We start from the raw sequence: 20,911 nt of genomic DNA, 5'->3' as shown, positions 1-20,911 counted from the left end.
CGATTTTAGATGTATTGGCAAATTTTCTTCTCATAAAAATATCTGAAGATTTTCTTCACTTCTAACTTGACGCACCTACATGATTTAGAAACTCTTTGGCTTCATTCTGATCTGCCACTTTGCGTGGTCTTGATTGATTTTTTTGTCTAGCTTGCAAGTAAAAAAAAAACAATGATATAGCATCATGGTTAATGATCAAAATGGGCATTTATGAATAGCATGGTTTAATGAGATGTAAACATAGTGTTAATATTCGCTGCATTTGATTTGCTAACGATGATTTATTCCTGTTTTAAAGTTTGATTGTTGAAAATTTGCTATAGTTTTGGAATAAATTTTGTGAATACGGCAAAGAGTAAACCCTACAATTTTCCAAGTTTTTGTTCTCACCTAAACATATATTTTTGAGGTTGCTAATCCAATCTAAATCAAAACGTCTTGCTGAAGCTGATTATTTTTGTAATTTTTAAAAGCAGTTCACTGCATAAATTACAGCTATTTTCTCCTCACATTGCCATTAATATTACGAACTAAATAACTACATTTCTCTCCATTAAATTATAAATTAATACAAATAGTCATAAAAACAGAATTGCACAAAAGTCAAGGCTTGGGAAAAAAAAAAACACCACAACTCAGTATGAATTTTCAACGTTCAATTCAACCAGTATTTCCTTTCGGCAACATGGAATCACCTGATAAAAGTTTCAAAATTGATTCAATTAGATGTTTTCAAAACAAAACCAGCCAACCTGTCATTTATTTATTAACACGTCAGAGGTAAAGGTAAATATGATATAATTTGTAAAAGAAATATACTTTTTACGAAGTCTTTCAACAGAACATATATTTGCCCTTCAAAAGAAACAACTTCTTAGCATTGTGATAGTTGAAATCTTAATGTTACGAGTTGCTGTTCTCCATCATAACTGTAATATTGATGTATAATATGTGAAGAATATCATGGTGTCGGCGAGTTTGGGCAATAAATTTCATCCTTCAGCATCAGAGGATCGATTAATAAGGTAACATCCGCAGATTCTTTTACTTTTCTCCAAAATCGGTAGAATAGCTCTTTTATCAGCTTAGACGACTCAAAGATTCTGTACGTAATACTTGAAGCTCTAGTGGTGATTGGTCAATACCAGAAGCCTGTTGTTTAGGATTTGATACCTCTGTTGTCTTCATCCTCAGCTTGGGCAACTCTTGTTCGGCCAAAGTGGATGGATGAAAAAATTGGTTTCTAGGCACCTCATCGGGAAACACCTGCGTAAGAAAATAAATATAAATAAACTGAATATTTTGGCAGCACAGAAAATAAGAGCCGCCAATTGCAAATGCCACAGATCAAATTTGCCCCTGAGCCTCAATCCCATTATATTGATTTTATTTCACTCTCTGCACAACTTCAATTAAATCGGATCCCTCTAAAGGCTGGGCCCCCAGTTTTCGACTTGCTGACATATCCTGTCGTCGGTCCTGCAGAAAACATACATTGATAGATAAGCCATTGTAATTTTTCCTACAATTAGTTAATTTAACAGTTTTAAGTTCAGTTTTAGAGATAATTGCTAGCATATTAACCGGCGTAGCAACGGGTATTTGTCAATACCAGATTTCTCCCAGAAGGTTAAAAGAATCAATTCTTATCCACATAGACCTTGAAAAACATTGCATCAACCCTACCGTTTTGAATCAAACATGCAAAAGCGTTTTTGAAGGATTTAAAGATTACGCATTGACAGGAAAAAAATTCATCTAGAAACTTAATTTTTCTTTGCACGAGTTCTTTGATAGTTAGTCATCGATTTGATTTGAGCCGTTTCAATTTCATTTAGTTAGGCACAAATTACTCCTAGAGTTATAATTACAATAATTTTCGCTGGTTCTGTTTCTTAAATTTCATTAGTTGATTATTACGTTGAATGAGGAAATCACTTTCATTTTTTCCCCATCACCTAAAAATTTTTCGCATAACGAAAATTTAAAAATTTGTAAAAATAAAACGAAAACCTGCTCTTTCAGGTTGCGTGTCGTCAGGGATGCAAGTGAACTCGAGTCAAATTTTCCTGTAAACAGTGTGAGATTTTCAAAAACTATGAGGTAACTCGACCCCTCCTCTCCCCGTACAAACTTCTCAAATATGCATACACAAATCACTGAAGAAAACCCATTTTAAAAGTTTTTTTTAAATAAGTTTTCAGTTTTAGAATGTGTTATCAGCCCAAAATTTTTCGGAAACAGCAACCCAAAATGTTCGGAAATTTCGAATTACAAACACCCCTGTGTAGAATTGACTACCACGTTAATCAACCCCGCTTCGATTAGTGCGCACAAAATATTGCATCATATTCAGTGGGCGCAGATAGAATTTCCTCAACGGAGGTGTCCTGCGTAAAATCAGCCAAGTCTGATATTTGGAAACGTTAACTGAAGTAAAGATAATTTGATTTCAGTTTTACATATACGCACAATTACATACGTTTCATTGATTAGATGATGAACAAAATCTAAATGGCACGGAATAAAACTTTAACTTTTGCAGTTTACTTTTGAGTTTTAAGGGGGGGGGGGGGGTCCGAACCCAGGGACCACCCCCTTTCCTACGTCACTGATGGTGACGAATGAGTGAGTGGTGAGTTAACCCGAAAGCAAAGTAAGCACTTGTTTAGAGCACAAAGAAAGTTGGGGAAACTGAGAAAATTAACAATGCCCATTTAAATAATTTATTAAACTAAAAATTATTTTCGAAATTAAAAATGAATAAGCTTTGCTTACATTAAGCGTTCTCTCTTGTGTCATTTTTATTCTGCAAAATAAAGTGCTTGTAGTCATTATTTGTACTTTTTAGAAACGTTACAGGAGAAAAAAAATAATTTTGTAAATAACAAATATCACAGAAGGAATTATTGACGAGCCCCGTAGATTCAACATCAGATTTCACTTATATTGATAAGTTATGGTACTTAAAAAGACGGAAAGCCTACTGAACGTTTTTTTTAACCTTTTCAGAATTAGTTAGCGAACATGGTTAATATTTGCGATGCTTTACTAACATGAAACTCGGCTGGTGGCATGATGGTAAGGCGCCTTGGTCTTCTATGCATTTGGACCCAGGTTTTGACCTGAGGTGGATTTGCGAGATGCAGAAAATTATCAGCAGCGTCGCCTATCCAAGAACTATAGAAATTTGGCCCATTAGATCGTTGATAACTTTTTAGATTTTAAAGATATCTAAGTGAATTTTTTTTTTAATGAGATGTAGAGTATATCTGATCTTCCGATTATGAAGGTTGAAAATTGCTATCTTTCGTGCAGATGCAGTGAAAAATTAATTGCTTTAAACGTTCATATTTCATTAAATTTTCAATATTTTAACTTCAAATTTTATTATTATGTTTCTTTAATATGCTGTCAAATATTCTGAAAGTGTAGTAACATTTGAAGGAAAACTCTGCGCGATATGAGCCGAAAACCTTCAAAAAAACTTTTCATTTTTGAAAGAAATTCTTATATCTCCGTGGGTGTAAGAGATACTTTCACGAAAAAATAAAAATATATTCTAGATAGATTTTTTACTTATTTCTGAAATTTATAGCTTATACCCAGCTATTTACAACGAAAAATGATGAAAAAACTTTTTTTTGTTTCCTCAATTTGTTGTTCGTCCCCTAAATGAAGAGTAGACTTAATTTTTGTGGTAAAATGGCGGCTGGAGTATACCTTTCATGTGAAAAAAAATTACAGAGCAATTGGTCTTTTATTTCTCAAGAAATTCGTAAAAATATGAATTTTTGAAAGTGTCCCAATACTTTTTTTTTGTCATATAGGTTTGGTGTCTTTGTAGGATGTTTTGTGAAAAATTGAGGCTTCTGTTATTGTAAAATTTTCTCTTTGTAGACACTGCCCTGCCCATATTTCTAACACTAATGGCCGTGAATTGCTCAGATGGGGCGTTGGCTGAACATGCACCTTCACGGATTAAGTACATTATACACAAGTTTGGCAAAGTGTGGACAGTTGATGGTTCTTACGTACATGTCAAAACCCCCTTTTTGACAAATTGCCAAAAAAATAAAAATTCGGTAAAAAATTTGCCGGAAATTAATAAATTGACAACAATATTATCTTAACAAGTGGTTTTTAGTTTTATAGAATTTGATTTCATACACAAAAGGAGACTTTTTCACTGTTTTAGACTTTTAAAATGATGTGCAATACAGAATCTCAAACATAATTTTGATTCAAAAATGTTTCAAAGCTGAAAGTACAGAGCATACATTTATCTCGTTTGATTAGCAAACTTACACATTTAAATAAAATTGACATCTTTCGTTAACATTTTCATGTTATATTTAGTCCAATTCTAATTATTTTTTCCCTTGAAGCATGAGGTAACAAATACCAGTTTTGAAGCCATTTGTACACTAAGTTTATTTCTAAATTTAGAATGGATCAATCCAAAACTGTGAAATATCCTCTCGATGCTGCGCTATACTACTGTGTGTGGCTAAAACATAGTATCTGCGGAAATGAGTTTTAGAGATATTTGAAGAAATGCGTGTTGGATTCAATATTAACCAGAGGGAAATTTTGGAATTAGACGTTTTTATCGCGCCTTTTTTTCGGCGGAAAACAAATAAGCAAGCTTGTACAATAAAGCTAACGCACAATAGATGACAAAAAAATAAATAAATAAATAAATAAATAAAAAAAAAAAAAAAAAAAAAATGCAGTTACTGCCCTTTACCTGCACACGGCAGTATACAGACTATATTATTTTTTCAAAGCCTTTCCACCACACTCTTGCTGAGACATCATGAACTGAAATGTAAATTCCAGGATATGGTGCAGATTTAGCTTAACAAGCTATAGAGAATATTAATGACTTTGGCTGCTTTTAAAGCAAATATTGTATCAGTTATGGACAGAGAATATTTATATTACTTCACAGAAAAGGTTAATTAAAAGAAAAAGAAAGCAGTTTCATCAAGAATATTGAGATGATTTATAATAATTTATTGAGTACTGATCAACTTTTTTTACTTTTACTCAAAACACAAAAGACGTTTCGTAAATCCTGAAATAGAAAGATTATTACATTGATAAAATCAAATTTTAATTAAAGTTGAATGAGTACCTTCGTGCTAGAAAAGTAAAAAGAAATAGCAACGTTAAATTGCACAAATTTCAGATTACTACAGACACGTGTTTCTGGGTTACAAAGAACACCCTTTTCAATGCAAATAATTGATCTTATAGATAGATGTCTTTTCATCTATAAGCTCACTTATTTTGCATTGAAAAGGGGTTCCTTGTAACCCAGCAACACGTGTCTGCAGTAATATGCAATTTTTGCAATTAAACATTTTGATTTTACACTTTCTAATTGTTTTATTTATTAAAAGATTTAAACCGAACTACTTTTGAAAACTGAGTGTAACAGTTTTAATATCCGTAACTATATTTTTCAGCATAACAAATTAATTTAAAAGAAAATTTATAAATGTATTCTAATTAAACTTATTGAATTTAATTCTTAACGCTATTTATATGATGTGTAAGTTATAGTGATATAGCTTTTCAGCATGAGGAAATTTTATGAGCTTCCAAAAAATGTCAGTAATGACTTTACTTGACATTAATGTGAGTACTTGAGTTTTCATAGGCGGATTTAGGACTGAGTTCCTGGGGGGGCAGGATTTTTTTTGAGCAACATTTTTAATTACCCCCCCCCCCCCCCCATGTTTTGAGGTGTTCTCCTGTGATGCATAAGGCTATGCTTTACTTTTTTTGTGTGTCGTTTTCATTAATGTGTTTTCATGCTGTCCTTTTTGAATTGACCTAAGAGGAGTGACTGGTATCAAGAGAGTGACACAGGGCTCCCTTTTAAGTGGGATATAGAATATCTCCAATTTTAGGGAGTCTGGAAGTTTCTCCCCCGGAGGAAATTTTGTAAAATGGATATAAAATTCTGCATTTTGAAGCATTTATAAGGGTTAATTGGATAGACAAAAATCTTTTAAAAAAATATTTGTCTATTTTTTCCCCTAAGTTCTATGATTTAAATGTGTTTTGTGATGTTAGTTAATGCTTTAAAAGAAATGGTGTACAGATTTAGAAAATAGGTAACATGAGAGTAACATACTACTTATTTGAACAATTTATAATTTATACATTTGCTAAGAAATAAAATTGAAGCGCACTTTGCTTAGGGGTTTCAAAGACTTGTCCAATTATTTTCAAGATTTAGTTGGTTAGATTGGGTGTTTTGGCACAAGAGCCCTAGTAGGTTATACTGCCCCAATTCTTTTCAAGGATTTTAGAACATTTAACAATTTAAGGCACTTCATTTGCATTTTCCAGTCTCTGAAATTGAGCACTAGATTTGTATTGTTCAAACTTTGTAAAAAAAACCCAGCTATTTTAAGTTTTAAAAAAATAAACTATAGAATTCTCATTAGAACAACCTTTTCTTTAATTATAAGCAATGCAAAAAACGAAAAGGAATTTTTTTTTTTTTTTTTTTTTTTTTTTTTTTGTGGGCTAAACAGATTAACAAATGCAGTTGGAGCAAGATAAAAGCAATCAATGCATAAAAATTTTCAAAATGCTGTATTCGGAATTAAATAAATAGCAAGATATGAAACATGTGAGTCACAAAAATGTATTTCAAGTAATATGTTACAAACGTATGAACCATGATTTTTAAATTTTTGATGCAGAATGTAGTAAGGAGCTGAATTTGACATATTTTGGCATTCCTTCCCCTACCATTTGTTAAAAATTTTAAAATTTAAGGTTTGTAGCCACATGTTTTCAAATATTCAAGGCTTTCAAGCACTTGAAAATGAAATTAGTTTTTTCAAGCACTTTCCCCTTTTTTAAGGAACGAATCATGCAATTTTTTGCAAGTTAGGGGCCCTCTTCAAAGTAGTGACCCTAAGCTATCGCTTGATTATCTTATAGGCTCCAGCCTTGTATGTAATTCACTCTTACCTGCAGATTTTTGTAATTTTTACGCACATTTGTCAGTTTTTACGGTTAAGGATTTTTTACAATTTTACCAATCTGGACAAATACAAAAGTGACGACTAGCAACAATTCATGGACCCTGGTAGGCTGGTTCTAGTCAATTTACAATCCCCAGTGAAGATCAATGGCCCTCTTAAAACTATCTACTCCCTTGCTCATTACCACCTCTTCCGGTAAGCTATTCCAAGGTTCCACTACCCTGCTAAAATAGTAATTTTTCCTAATATCCATGTTAGCCTGAGATTTAAATAGCTTAAAGCAATGACCCCTTGTCCTGTTTTCAGTGCTAAACTTCAGCCCCGTAATATCTTTCATTTTAATAAATTTAAACAACTGAATCATGTCCCCTCGGTCTCTTCTTTGCTCAAGACTGTACATTTTTAGCCTTCTAAGCCTGGAATCGTAGTCTAAATGAGGAAGTCCATTCATTAGCCGTGTAGTCCGCCTTTGAACCCTTTCCAATACATTAATATCTTTCTTAAGATAAGGAGAACAAAACTGAACAGCATACTCCAAATGAGGCCTTACCAAACTTCTATATAAGGGCAGAAAAACTTCTTTAGATTTGTTTGAAATAACTCTATTGATAAACCCAAGCATCTTATTGGCTTTGTTACTAGCTATGCTGCACTGTTGGCTAAACTTTAAATCCTGACTTATTAAGACCCATAGATCAGTAACTTTTTCTGCCTGACTAATGACTGAACCTTGCAATAATAACTTGTACACTTATTTCCATGTCCTAAAAGTAGCAGATGACATTTCCCAACATTAACAGCCATACCCCATTTATCAGCCCACTACGTAATATGATGTAGATCCTCTTGCAGCTGTTTTGCTTGTTCTTCATTTTCTACACTCCACATAAGTTTGACATCAGCAAAACAATTCATGTTCCCAGAAATATTTTTAGGAATATATAGTGTATAAACGTGTGAATGCAGAAGGTTCTTCAAAATCTTTTGTCTCTAACGACACAAAATATCTAGTTTTTGAAATCACGCAAATTGAAAATGAACATTCCTAAAAGAAAGAAAACAAATCATAACGAGTAGATTGTTCTGTTAGCGCAAATGGGAGAGGAGGGGGGGGGGGGGTTCCCTTTGTTTTGGGTTCTAGTTTGTAAAAATAATCGTCAATTGTTATAAGTGTTGCAGCTGAATGCATAGGTTGTTTAGCCTATATTTCTATTTATACTTGCCCAACTGGTTTTCAGTCCAAAATAGTGAATTCAGACATTTTTCGAACCCCAATGACAGCTGTTCTATTTGTATTTAACGTTCTTTTTTTTCTTTTTTCCCATCGGAAAAGGACATTCGCTATTCTCTTCATTTTCATTAAACTACTCAAAAAAGAAAAAAATAATGATTTTTCTGTTTTAAGATTTTGGAAGATGTGTTGTTACTATATGAAGTCCTCTTAAAGCTGAGAGGCATTGCCCACTATGCCCCCCCCCCCCTTCTATAAATCTACTCATGCCCTTCTAAACTATTCAAAAAAGAAAAAGAAAAAAAAAATTTTTTTTTTCAAATTTTTGGAAGATGTGTTTTTACTACATAAAGTCCTCCCAGAACTGGGGGGGCATTGCTCCCCTCTGCCCCCCATAAATCCGCCTATGTGAGTTTTTGACAGTTTTCGACTAGTTTTTGACATGTCTCGCCAAAAACCCAACCCTGATTATAAATGCTCTTAAGTAAAATATTCAACAAGGCAGGCCGGAAACTTTATGTTTCTTCCGCATGTTTCTTCGACAGCGTTTTAACGTCTAGACAAGACTTGTCGTCCAGGTTTGGACTACACTTGCCTAGACTAGACATGAGATGATCTGACATGATCTAATCATGACATGTTATAAATTTACCACTAAACAGTTTTTGTTTTAATTGTATACACATGTAGGGGAGCACCAAAATGCTTAGGGCTTCTCGGGATCGTAATCTGGCCTTGATAATGTTGTATAAAGAGGCTGGGATTTTACTATACCATATTGAAACGTAAAGATAAAGCTAATAACATTTCCATTACCACTGAGACTCGAAGATATTTTTGTTCAAAAAAAAAAAAAAAAAAAGCATCAAACTATATTGCATTAGCTACTTTAACGATGCCATGCTTTTTATAGGCCCTATTTGCAAAGACAGCAATCACGCTAAAGTCTCTAGAGGCAAATTTAACCTGACAGTAAACGTAAAGTTATTATATATTTAACTTACAGCAAATTTATAAATATAAATGATATTAAAAGGTCAAACGCGACGTACAATTATCAAAAGATAAAATGAATACGGTAAACATCCCTTAAATTAATTAGTTGTCTTAATTACATTTGAATTCAATGCTTGACAATTATTCAATTTCCTTTATAAATTTATTCCTCATACTCTCATTATTCCTCGTTTTAGAAAATACCTAGCAGAATTTCCAGAAAATGATAAATACTCCATTGTCCTCTTGCGAACATTAATGCAAATTAATTTAAAAAAAGTGATCGAAATGTTTATTGATGAATATTAATAAACATTCGGACTAAGATTTTTACAAATTAATTACTTTATTTAAATTCCTTTTGAAAACTGAAAACTGTATCACTGCGTGCATTTTCATGTTAGGCGCCCCCCCCCCCCCTTTGTAATGCTATCAGGTTAAATTCACTCCAAAAATAAACCGCTTGTTTTTCTTTTCTTTCTTTTTTTTTCTTGTGGAAAAACAAACTCTTTTGTTCAGTGTAAGCTAAGCTGAAATAGGTAGATAAATAGGGAAGGGACAGAAATAGCGTGCAAAAAATAATGAAAGCGTATTAGCAAAGACTAAACTAATTGGACGCCTCTGTGCCTTGTTTATTACAAGATATTTACGAACCTGGCGGCATTTAAAGGGAAGACCGAAGCCGCTAGAGTGTTTCTTTTTGGTCCACCTGAAAAGTAATATTAAAAAATATCTTAACATGAAATATTATTTGAATGGTCTAACATTTGCAATTAATTCCATTCCTCCGATTCATTGTCTGGTAATAAAATAATTCCATAAATTAAAAATCAATTTCAAGACAATATGGTCGCTCTTATTCGCAACTCCAATAAACTATAGGGGGCGCTGCAGCCACTGTCTAATGGCGGATGAAAAAGGTAAAACAAACAAATGCTGTAACTTATAACTTGCTTTGACGCTTTGTGAATGACAGTAATTTTTCATCGTGTATGTGGGAAGATTTCTTTTCTATTCTTTTGAAATTACACTACACCACAAATTGTCTGAAGCCTGTAATTTATCCAAAGAAAACACGTGGAATGGAATGTTTTACCTTTTTCGGTAGTATTGTTAATCACCGCAAGGTAACGTATTCGAGCTCTGGAGTTCCGAATACTCAAGGCTTAAACGGGTAACCATCAAAAAGAATAAAACGATTGTAAATCTAAGGAAAAAATAGTTTCTAAACCAAGTCATGGGATCAGCGGAAAATAAAAACAAAGGAAGGAAAAATTATAAAATAGTTAAAGGTATTCGTACTAAAAAAAATCACAATATAAAAAAATCAACATTTCATGTTTTTGCAGTTTAGTTGGCGGTAATTTTATTGATTGGCGGGATCACTAACTATGAAAAACGCTATATACTGTCCAACCACGGATTGTATGGAATTTTCAAGCATTCAGATAAGACGAATCTATCTGAATGAGGGGAAAAAGTAAAAATTCAATGCGCGTATTCCGCACATTTGAATGAGATTGCTTCTGCAAAAGCTGGCACCGCTAAAAAATAACAGATTCGTCCATTTTCGGCTATAAAACGGATGTTTGTCTTTCCATACTATCCGTGGTCAGACTATACTGACGTCTACAAGTCACGTGATATGTGAATTCCATGAAATTTTCAGAAGTTAGCAGAATTTCTTCTCTCGCTCTACTAGTATTCTTGCTCGATAGTTCGATGGAAAAAAACTTCGTTAGTAAAACATTAAAGCACTAGCTGTCAAATTTGAAAGAGAATCCCCCACCCCTCCCATGCTTTCAGGAAGAAATGCGTTATTATGTAATAACACCGTGAATACAGGCTACTTTGGTCCACCTTTAATAACTTTTTTCAACTTTTCTTAATTTTGTTACTCTTCCTATTTCTAAGCCGTGGTAACATTTTTTACGCATCTAAAGTACCCTCAATTTAGTTTTTGAATAGTTATCGATTTTCCACAGCATTATTAGCATTTTTTAATTGTTTTTTATTTGGCTTAATATTACTCTTGCGCTTGGGTTGCTTTGGCCCAGGATGGTTTTCCTATTTAAAAAGTTTGTATAACTAACTAAACCAAAGAAAAAAAAAACTTGCCTTCATACAAAATTCCATTTATTTGAAATATAAATACATTTTATATGAAGCTTGAGCCACATATATTTGTTTTAAGGAAATGCAATTTTTTTTTAATGTGCGTGTAGGGCTAGCAAATGTCTCACAATTCACAGACGGAGAACAGTCATCTTTTCATTAGTTTTGGAAGCTGAATAATTTTATTAATAGTTGTAAAACAAAAAATCCTTAATTGTCGGCCACTTCTGAAACTTGCTGGTGCGTTCAATGTGCACTCAACAATAGCTCTTTTTTCTCTCACATCAACAGTTATTTCTGTAAACATGACTCCATTCTATTTCACAACAACAAAATTCGTTAAACTTTCCAAAAAAATTCCCAAAATTTATAAGAAGTAGATGCAACTGGATCAATTTCTTCTGAACCTCTTAAAACTTCCCATTCCTCTTCATCTTCCGTAGTAAAAATCATATCACTGTGGTTTGATGAATTGAGGCTATAATCACTCTCTTTATCCGTTGATGAGAGTTCCCAGTTTTTCTTCTGTTTTTTCTGTTCAGAGTTTTACTTTTAACTTTTCCTTTCTGTTCCAAATCCCTCTGATGTATTTTTTCAACTTTTTATGCCAAAACAGGTCGAAATTTTTGTTTTAGGAGCTGTGTTGTTAGTGGGAAATTTTTAAATAGAAACCTTAACGGAAAAGAGAAGTACAACTATACGGTTACATAAAGTAGTAAATGATGTTCAAAAATAGGTGCCTAACGAACTCTTAGCAGATGTCGCACTGCTTACACATAAGTTTAAGAGGTTATGAAGACAAGTGCTTAGTATACATCACTGCGTACTTGATGCTGCTCCCTAGTGAAATTTGTTAAAATAAATTTATAAATGGCTTCCTGAAAGTCTGATAGAGCGTTGAATATTTTCTGTTTGGGTCAAAGAAGGATACCAGGGCCAAAGTAGCCCGTATTCACAATGTTTTCATTAATTTTCATACACAAATTTCAAGTAATATTGAGGAAGAGCGGTTTTGAGTTTTTCAACCTCTCCATCAGTGTTTTTCTTAGAGCTAGTAGCAAATTTAAGTATTTCTAGTGGCTCAAATAAAAATTCTAATTTTATAATTTTTAACTTAGGTTTTGCTGTTATTTCATTTTTTAAAGTATGTATCAAGGAAGGGCGCATATGTGAACTTGGACTAAGATAATTTGAAGCAAAAAATCTTGAAAAATTCTCAAGTGAAGACTTTTCACTTTGCAAAATTTTAGAGCAATTGAGTTAATTTGTGTTTCTGTGATGACAACTTCTTTAGTTTCAGTACGTGTTTGGATTCTTTTTTTTTAGTATATAATTTCATCATTGTCTTCTTTACGTGAAAACATAGTGGAAACTAACTGATAAGTTCTCCTTATTGTTGCAACCATTGTATGAAAAAGGAATATTCCGGTAAATTTAGGACATGGTTAAACTTTCCAAAAGTCTTAAGTACAAAAATTCTTTAAACCCTAAGCGAAATTTGTTTTAAATAATTCTTACACATCTTTTGCATAGTTAAATTTAAAAGATTTTCATTAAATATTAAAAAAAAATTAGTAAATCTTCTTTATATCTTTTGTTTAAAAACCCTTTTTAAAAAGGTTTTTCAAAAAAATTGTGTAAATCTTTCTAAAATGTATCATTCACACAAAATCTTTTGTATACATTTTTTAAAAATTAATTTTGCACACATTTTTTGGAACACTTTTGTACAAAAGGACTTCTTTTCGGGAAAACAAAAACAACATAAAATTTTTTTTCAAAACAGTTTTTCAAAACCTCCTTATTTTCAGTGTTAACATATATGTTTTTTGAAAACATTTTCAGCTTCTTAGCGCATTTTTATTTCAAAAAACTTTCATAAAAATGTCTTTAAAATCTTTTTAATGAATAAAACTTTTCGGAAACTATGAGAAAGCTCGAACCCCCCCCCCCCCCGGAAAACTCTTCAAATATGCATACAAAAATAATTATTAAAAAAAAACATTTTGAAAGTTTTATTTTTTTAAAATAATTTTCAGTTTTTTAGAATGTGTTATCAGCAAAAAAGTTTCGGAAACGGCAGTCCAAAACTTTCGGAAATTTCGAATCACAAACACCCCTGTTTTAAAAAAAAAAAGCTTTTTCCGCTCAACTCTTTCATTAAAATTTTTGAAATCATTGTATGACAGTCTTAAAATTTGAGTACAAAGTATAGAAATATCTTCTGTATAAAACTTACAGAAATATTGCACAGCTGGTTTTAAAAACTTTTGCGTAAACTTTGTTGAAAATTGATTTCTTTCTGATTTTAAAACTTTCAAGAGCTTTTGTGTTAACCCTTTAAACATTTTTTCTCTCTCTCTTTTTAACATTTCGGTATGACGTGTGGTACAAAATTAAATGTATTAAGCATGCATGCATCTAGTAAATAATTGTACTAGTGTAGGAATGATATTTTCAGGAAGACTAAAATGCGAGTAGTTAACGAGCAAATCCAAGACAAATAAAAAATCCTAAGAGTCGGCTGACATACGATACATAAGGCACACAGAAAAATTTAGAACATTTATCAGCATTTTTATTTCATTTAATAGACTTGAATGATTTTAATGTCACATTAATAACGGTTTAAAATTGTAACTTTCAAGGTTTTTTGAGAATTTGAAACTCAGAACTATGAATTCTTTTCTGATGGCCAACTGCCAATGCATCAGGGCTACGGTTTTATGATTGTATTTACAAAGAAAAATTAAGGTATAAAATTAAATGTCTGAATTTAGGCAGAAAATAGGAAGCATGAATTTTATGATCATTATTATTATTTTATTTTTCCATCATAAGATTGCATTTTCGAGAGGAAATTTTTATGTTTTGCACGAAACTTCCATTTAGCAAAAGTTTGTTAAATTAATTACGGGGTGCATAGTTAAAAATGTTTTAAAGGGAAGGTTTATTATTACTGAAAAAAGTCAAAGACATTAAGCATATTGAAAGAAACAAATTGGAAGGGGGGGGGGGGGGGAACCATCCATAGAAGTTTTTTTTTTAAATATCGATTCGAAGTTTAATCAATCATCAATTTCACCTTAGTTGCGGCAGGAAAGTTAATGAATATCAATACAAAAACTCGAATCAATGATAATTTTTTACTTTTGTCAAGTTAGAGATAATAAAACTGAAAATAAATGAAAACCTCAAATCCACGATCCATTTCGCCATTGATTGATTGATAAAAGCAATAAAAATGAACTTAAAGCAAATACCTGTATGGTAAGAAAAAAAGTTCAAACACAAAAACTTGTTAGTACTTGAAAATTTAACTAACAATTTGCGGAATAAAGTACTTAGAAAGATGACTTAACCCCATGACTGGCTTTTAAATAATATCAGTTTTCTGCTTTTCACAAAATAAGTTGGCAACTCTGTTGTACACATCTCGTTGTATTATTCAAAATCATTCTCAAGTTTGTATAGAAGCAACTCTCGAATGCTGATTTGAAGTTGCCGAAAAATCCCCTGTCTTACATAATAATATTTTATGCAATAACAAGCAAAAATACCCTACGTTGCCTGGGTCAGTAATAATTGTGAGAAACAATCGCTACTTTCATTTGTTTTCTATTTTAACTGAAAGACCTGAACACACCATGCCAAAATCGAACTTTTTCTTTGTACTTATTGCTATTCCACTTTTATGGGTAAAGAACGAAATAGTATTCATATAGAAACGAAAGCACGACATTTAGACACATAAAAATTTGAAGAGTTTCCAAAAATATGAAATTTCACTTGTTTAAAAAGATTTATCAGTTAATGTTTTTTCTTTTCTTTTTCCTTTTTTTTTTTTGACATAGTCTAAAACTTTTTCTATACGGCTATTGAAATACAAACGTTTTAAAAAAACGTAGCCTCCCGTTATCTCGATATACTTGCCTTAGTTAATTTGGAAATTTATATTATTGTGGGTTTTGTCCCCAAGAATCCACAATAGGTTAATTGTGGGTAGATTTAAAACGTTACCAAGTTTGTGGTAATGGTTTTAGGATACCTTGGATAATGCTCCCTCTCCCTACTTTGTAAAACTGTCTGTTACTAATTTTCGTCAATGAGATATTGCCGCCAAATACTGAGATATTTTTGCTGACATTAAAATGATGCTAAACATTTTCATCCGAAATAAGTAGTAAGACTTGGCGAGTGTTTGAAATTGTGCACAAAGACAGTTTAATGGAAGTTTTTGTGCTATTAATAGATTTGCCTAATTAGTTTGCGGATTATTTTACATTTCAATAAAAGTTTTTAAGATTTCTTCTTTGCACCGGTCATACCACAGATTCACCCATAAATACTTCTTATGTTGCGAACCAGTTCCAACATGCATTACATGTAATGTAAATCATACAGTGTTGCATATTTTATGTAACTGCCCAAATTTTAATCAAATTCGTTTTAAATATTTTAATCATTTTAATCCATCTTTAAAGGAGTTGCTGGGGGACCCAACCCATCGCAATTTGTACTCCTTCCTCCAGGAGATTAGTTTCTCCTTTTTAATTTAGTGTTTGTCTTGTCATTTTGTCGTTTTGTCCTTTTATTGTTACTCAAGGATTAATTGTCAATGCATTGTTTCAACCATTTTTTCTTAATTTATTAATTAGGTTGTGTGTCCTTCACAGGTTATTTTAAATTACTTGTTTTATTGTGTCTTATATTTAATAATACATACATTTATTCCATTTGGTGTTTTTATATTAAATTAAAAATAAACATTTGTTTGGCGCAGTATAGCTCTTGAGGGTTCTTGCGCCATTAAAACCAAATAAACTAACCAACCAAAGATTCTTTTAATGGCGATATTTTGGTTACAGCGCCAGTTGAAAAATTGCCTTACTTTATAATTGAATCGTTATAATTAATTATAACTATGTTCTTATTTCTATGAAATTAATTATATATATTTAGCAACTGATTTCCAATTCTATGTCTGATGGATAAACTTGTTTGTAAGTAATAAACTTACAGATATAATGAAAAGACTCTTTCTTCCAGCATTGGAAAAAACAGGCTCTTCTGCCTCTATGTTAACATTCAAATGGTGAAAATCTCTTAAGTGATTGAGAAAAATGGATGTCACATTTGAAACCCTCGCACCCAATAGAATAAAAGTCACTCATTACTGTACAATCACTTTTTCATGACCCGAATTTTACAGGCCTATGTAATTTTAGACAATAAACACTTTCTATTTTCTAATTGTTGCCAAAATCAATTGTCTTTTTACTTAGTCCCGGTGTCGATTATTTGCAGTGATGAAGATAAAAATCCTAAGAATGCAATATATATCATGTTTGCTCCAGTGAATCCTTGATTCAAAATTTTCACTAATAAAATGATTACTATTAATATTGCTGTTGTAAGGCAACAAATTTTTGTAACAATGGGTTTTATATTTAATCATTTAATGGGGAAATTACATGAAATTTACTGTTCTCCATCATGAATTTTTTAAACTAAGTTTTTAGGAACAAATTATAGCCTATGTTTCTCCCTGAGAAAGTAGCTATCTATGGTAAAAAAAGTCTAAAATCGGTCCAATAGTTTTGAAGATTACCCCGGACATACTTACATACAGAAGTAGCCTTTTATGTATATAGATTCAATACAATAATTTATAGAAATCTTGTGATGCTATCAAATAACTAGTATGTTATCGCCATCTCGAAACTTTCTTCGATATTTATGATATGAATTCCTGGATCTAACGGATAACCGATTGTGTAACCGCTACTATAAAATTCTGCTATTCGTAAAAGCGAAAAGATTTCGATAATTGGGAAATTGTTGATCTTCATTCATTGTCGTTAAAATTTTTGGCATCGGTACTTGCGCGAGAACTGTTCCTTTGCATACGTAAACAAGGGATAAGGAAATATCTAATAGCATAGAGTTACCTACCAAAATAAAATTACTGACTCAAAAATTTGACGCCCGAGACAGTTTAAAGTAACAAGCAACGATAAAATTAAAAATTTAAAAACCCCCTGACTGAGTCGTAACTGTAGAACCAAGAGGGAAAATTGAAAATCATTTTAAAAGCCTTATATTATTAAAAAAAGTATTTTATTTGCTATTAAATAGAAACTGGTAACAGATAAAAATTTTAAATCATAGCGTTTTATTTCCTTGTCGGTCTACAATGAATTCGGTTATCAATTGCTTAAATAAAAGCTCAGCCGTTTTTAAAAAAACGTTATAATTCGAATTCTATGAAACATGGAAGTTCCAAACACATTCTATTAGACGCGGAAAAAAATTCTCTTTATTTCGGTATGAAATTTTAAAATTTTTAACTATGTTTTTACTGCAAAAATCGCGAAAAATCTTTCAGAGGTTTTAATTAATATCTTTGTTAATTAATGTCATCCAAAGATGCAACCTAGCTAAGAACACTCTCGATCAATTCTCGTTTCAAACAATTTTTTTTTCTAATCGATCCATCCGTTTTGGCGCTACAAGAGTGTCACAGACAGATACACAGATATACAGATACACAGACACGTCAAACTTATAACCCCCTTCCTTTGTGTGTCCGGGTTAAAATTCGCAGTTTTAAAGCATTTTTCTGCATTAGAGTTACAATAATTCTACTAAAGCAATTCACTTTACATTACATATCTCAGTCATATTCTTTACTCAATGATTCAAAATTGAAACGTTTAAAAATGCATTAGCTTAATTTTGTGTAACTTCAACCTTTTCTTAATTTTGTGTACTTTTTTTTCAGTTTTGTGGCAGGATATTCAATAATATTATTAAATTTCCAGTGGTGCAGTTAAAAATAGAACAAACTGTGGATGAAATTACCCCGAAAGATTAGTCAGTTGTCACCACAACAAAACTTAGGAATTTCATCGTTCTATTTACGATATGGATAAAAAGAGAAAGTTGCACCATGGAAAATCTGGGAGAATTTCCATAAATGAAATACTGATCGTGGGAAAGAAAATCAAGAGAACAGGAATATTGTAAATTTACCAAACTCTTCATCAGTATTCCCAAAGCATACGATATTTATAGTTGTTCTTAGAAAGAAGAACGTCCCCTTGAAAATGTGTTCAATTTACATACCAATTTTGTTAACCGTAATTCTAAGCATGAGTTTTTAAAATGGCACTTTCCACCATGAGCTCTTACCCGTTTGATGTTTCAGCTCGTGTTTCAGATAATCTTGTTTAAATTGCACTTCATTCAAAAGGATCAGCAACAGCGTTAACTTTTTAAGGAATGACACGGGTAGTTCTATAGCATCAAACGTATTAATTAGTGCACCACTACACCTTAAAAAACTCTAAAAATGTTACATTCTTGTTTCAATGTATGGATTTCATGAAGAACGGGGACTATAATACTCTTATGTAATGCAATTAAATTCTGAAGATTTCCAGTAACAATATTCAAATGTTTGTTTTTTTCTAAGTATAACGGACGTATCATAGAAGATATGTCCGTTACTAAGCAAAAAATATATTTGCAGGGAAACTTTTTATGCGAGGGCTTTGAAATTCTGATCCGCAATCTCTTTGTGTGACGGAAGTAACGTAGTTGTTTTTTAATTGTTGCCAAAAACAATGAAAACCAATAGTAATTATAAAAAAGGTTTTTAAAATAAATTTATTACGCTAATTTTATGGCTGAACCTAAGCAAGCATATATTTTCGGATTTTGTTCATGTCATGCTTTTCAAAAAACGCAGGTTTTAGAAAATTTCTTTCATTAAAGTCACCTGTTCAAAAGTGTAACTCACATTGCTTAAGTGCGCTTTGAAAATAGTTTGTTACCTCTTTTTTTTTAAACAAAACTAATTTTTTAATCATTGTTATTTCACATTGTCTTAAAGAGCAATTTAAAAGCGGAAATCGAGTATTGTTTAGTTTTCTAGTTGTTCATAATCTATTTTATTCATTAAAATATACAATTTTGTTGTGAATATGCCAAAGTCAGGCGCGATTTGGAAAAAAAAGGTAAAGATAAAAGATTCACTTCTATCGTGTGCCTTTACGACACAGAAACCTTATTTTAAGTAGGGCTCGACCGATGGCATTTTTTGGCCGATGGGCCGATGCCGATTGTTGGCCGATTGTTCAAAGGTGGCCGATGGCCGATGGCCGATTGTTTTCCTCCAAATGGCCGATTGCCGATGGCCGATGGCCGATGCTGTTGGCCGATGGCAAAAAAAAAAAAAAAATTAACAGAAAAAAATTGATAAGATTGTCAGGGATTTAAAGGATCATTGATTCATTTCACTTTACATCCTTTCAACGAATAAGGAACTGTAATCCCCCCCCCCAAAAAAAAATCAGATTTCGACCTAAATTTTTATTTTACGATCATCTAATTTAAACTTCACAAGTTTTTTCAGCGCACATGTACATGCATATGTACCTAAGAACACATAGATGACCGAAATATCCATTTTGAACGTCTCCTTAGTAAATTATCGCAAATTCTCTTGTGATGTCTTCATGCGCGTCAACTTACGTCACTCAAAAACGTTATGAAATAGTAAGTTGAAAACTCATACGTACGTAGTATGATCTAAAAGTTTCAGGACAAGTTTTATAAAAATTTACCGTGAATAGTTCACATTACCGAAGTACATCTATCTACAAAATAGTCACCTTGAACGACTATGCACTTCTGCCAACGTTCGAATAGCTTTTAGAAGGATTCCTGGAAGACATTTATCGCAACCTCCTGTAAGGCCTCTTGCGCTGCTGTTTTAACTTCATCGTGGGGAAGAAGGCGACTTTCATGTTGAGGTTGCACGGTTCGATTGGTCAATACTCCGATAAGACAAACAAATAACACAACGTTTCGTCGGACTTAGCTCCGTATGACTTTTACCTGTTCCCAGAAAAAAAAAACATTTGCACGGACGCCGCTTTCTTCCGTCAGGAGAAGATAAAGCTGCATCACAGAAGTTAGCGAAAAATGGTTTCCAGGAGTGTTTCCAAAAGTTATACGAACACTGGCAGAAGTACATAGTCGCTCAAGATGACCTTTTGAAGGTGGATGTGCTTCGGTAATGTGAACTATTCTGGCTAAGGTTTTATACAGCTTGTCCCCCGAACTTTTGGATCTTACTACGTACAATATGTATAGGGTGTAGTTATCCTTCTCCTTTTTTGACTGCTGTATGATGGAAGACAAAGAACAACAGTTTTAAAAAAAGGAAGAAAAACAAAGAGACTGTTTAATAAACAATTGATTTTTTTTAATTGAACATATAACTAAGATTTCAGTAATATTGTAATAATGTATGGATTTAGGTAAACTAAACATAGTTAAAAAATATTAAATTATGTTGTTTAATCATTCAAAAAAAAAAAAATTAAGAATAAAACTATGAAATCGTCAACAAATTACGCAATTAAAGTGGAAAGATTGCACGTAGACATTTTTTAGTCATCAAATTAAACAAAAAAGGTAACAGATAAAGTACAATATTAAATCATAATAGGAATATTTTTATACTCATTTAAAATTTATGAGTAGA

The 20,911-nt window shown here is 32.1% G+C and overlaps 1 protein-coding gene across 1 annotated transcript in view; it reads right to left on the bottom strand.

The window, feature by feature from the left end:
• Window positions 1-680: 680 nt before the first annotated feature.
• Window positions 681-20,911, bottom strand: part of LOC129219677 (potassium voltage-gated channel protein Shab-like) — a 252,789-nt gene continuing 232,558 nt past the window's right edge. Inside the window, exon 6 of the mRNA XM_054853953.1 lies at window positions 681-1,266. Within this exon, the coding sequence (XP_054709928.1) occupies window positions 1,081-1,266 (186 nt within the window). The 3' untranslated portion in view covers window positions 681-1,080. The remainder of the gene's footprint in view (window positions 1,267-20,911) is intronic.

The sequence above is a fragment of the Uloborus diversus genome, chromosome 4, assembly GCF_026930045.1.
Source record: "Uloborus diversus isolate 005 chromosome 4, Udiv.v.3.1, whole genome shotgun sequence".
Lineage (NCBI taxonomy): Eukaryota > Metazoa > Arthropoda > Arachnida > Araneae > Uloboridae > Uloborus > Uloborus diversus.
This window is presented reverse-complemented; position numbering and strand designations above follow the sequence as displayed.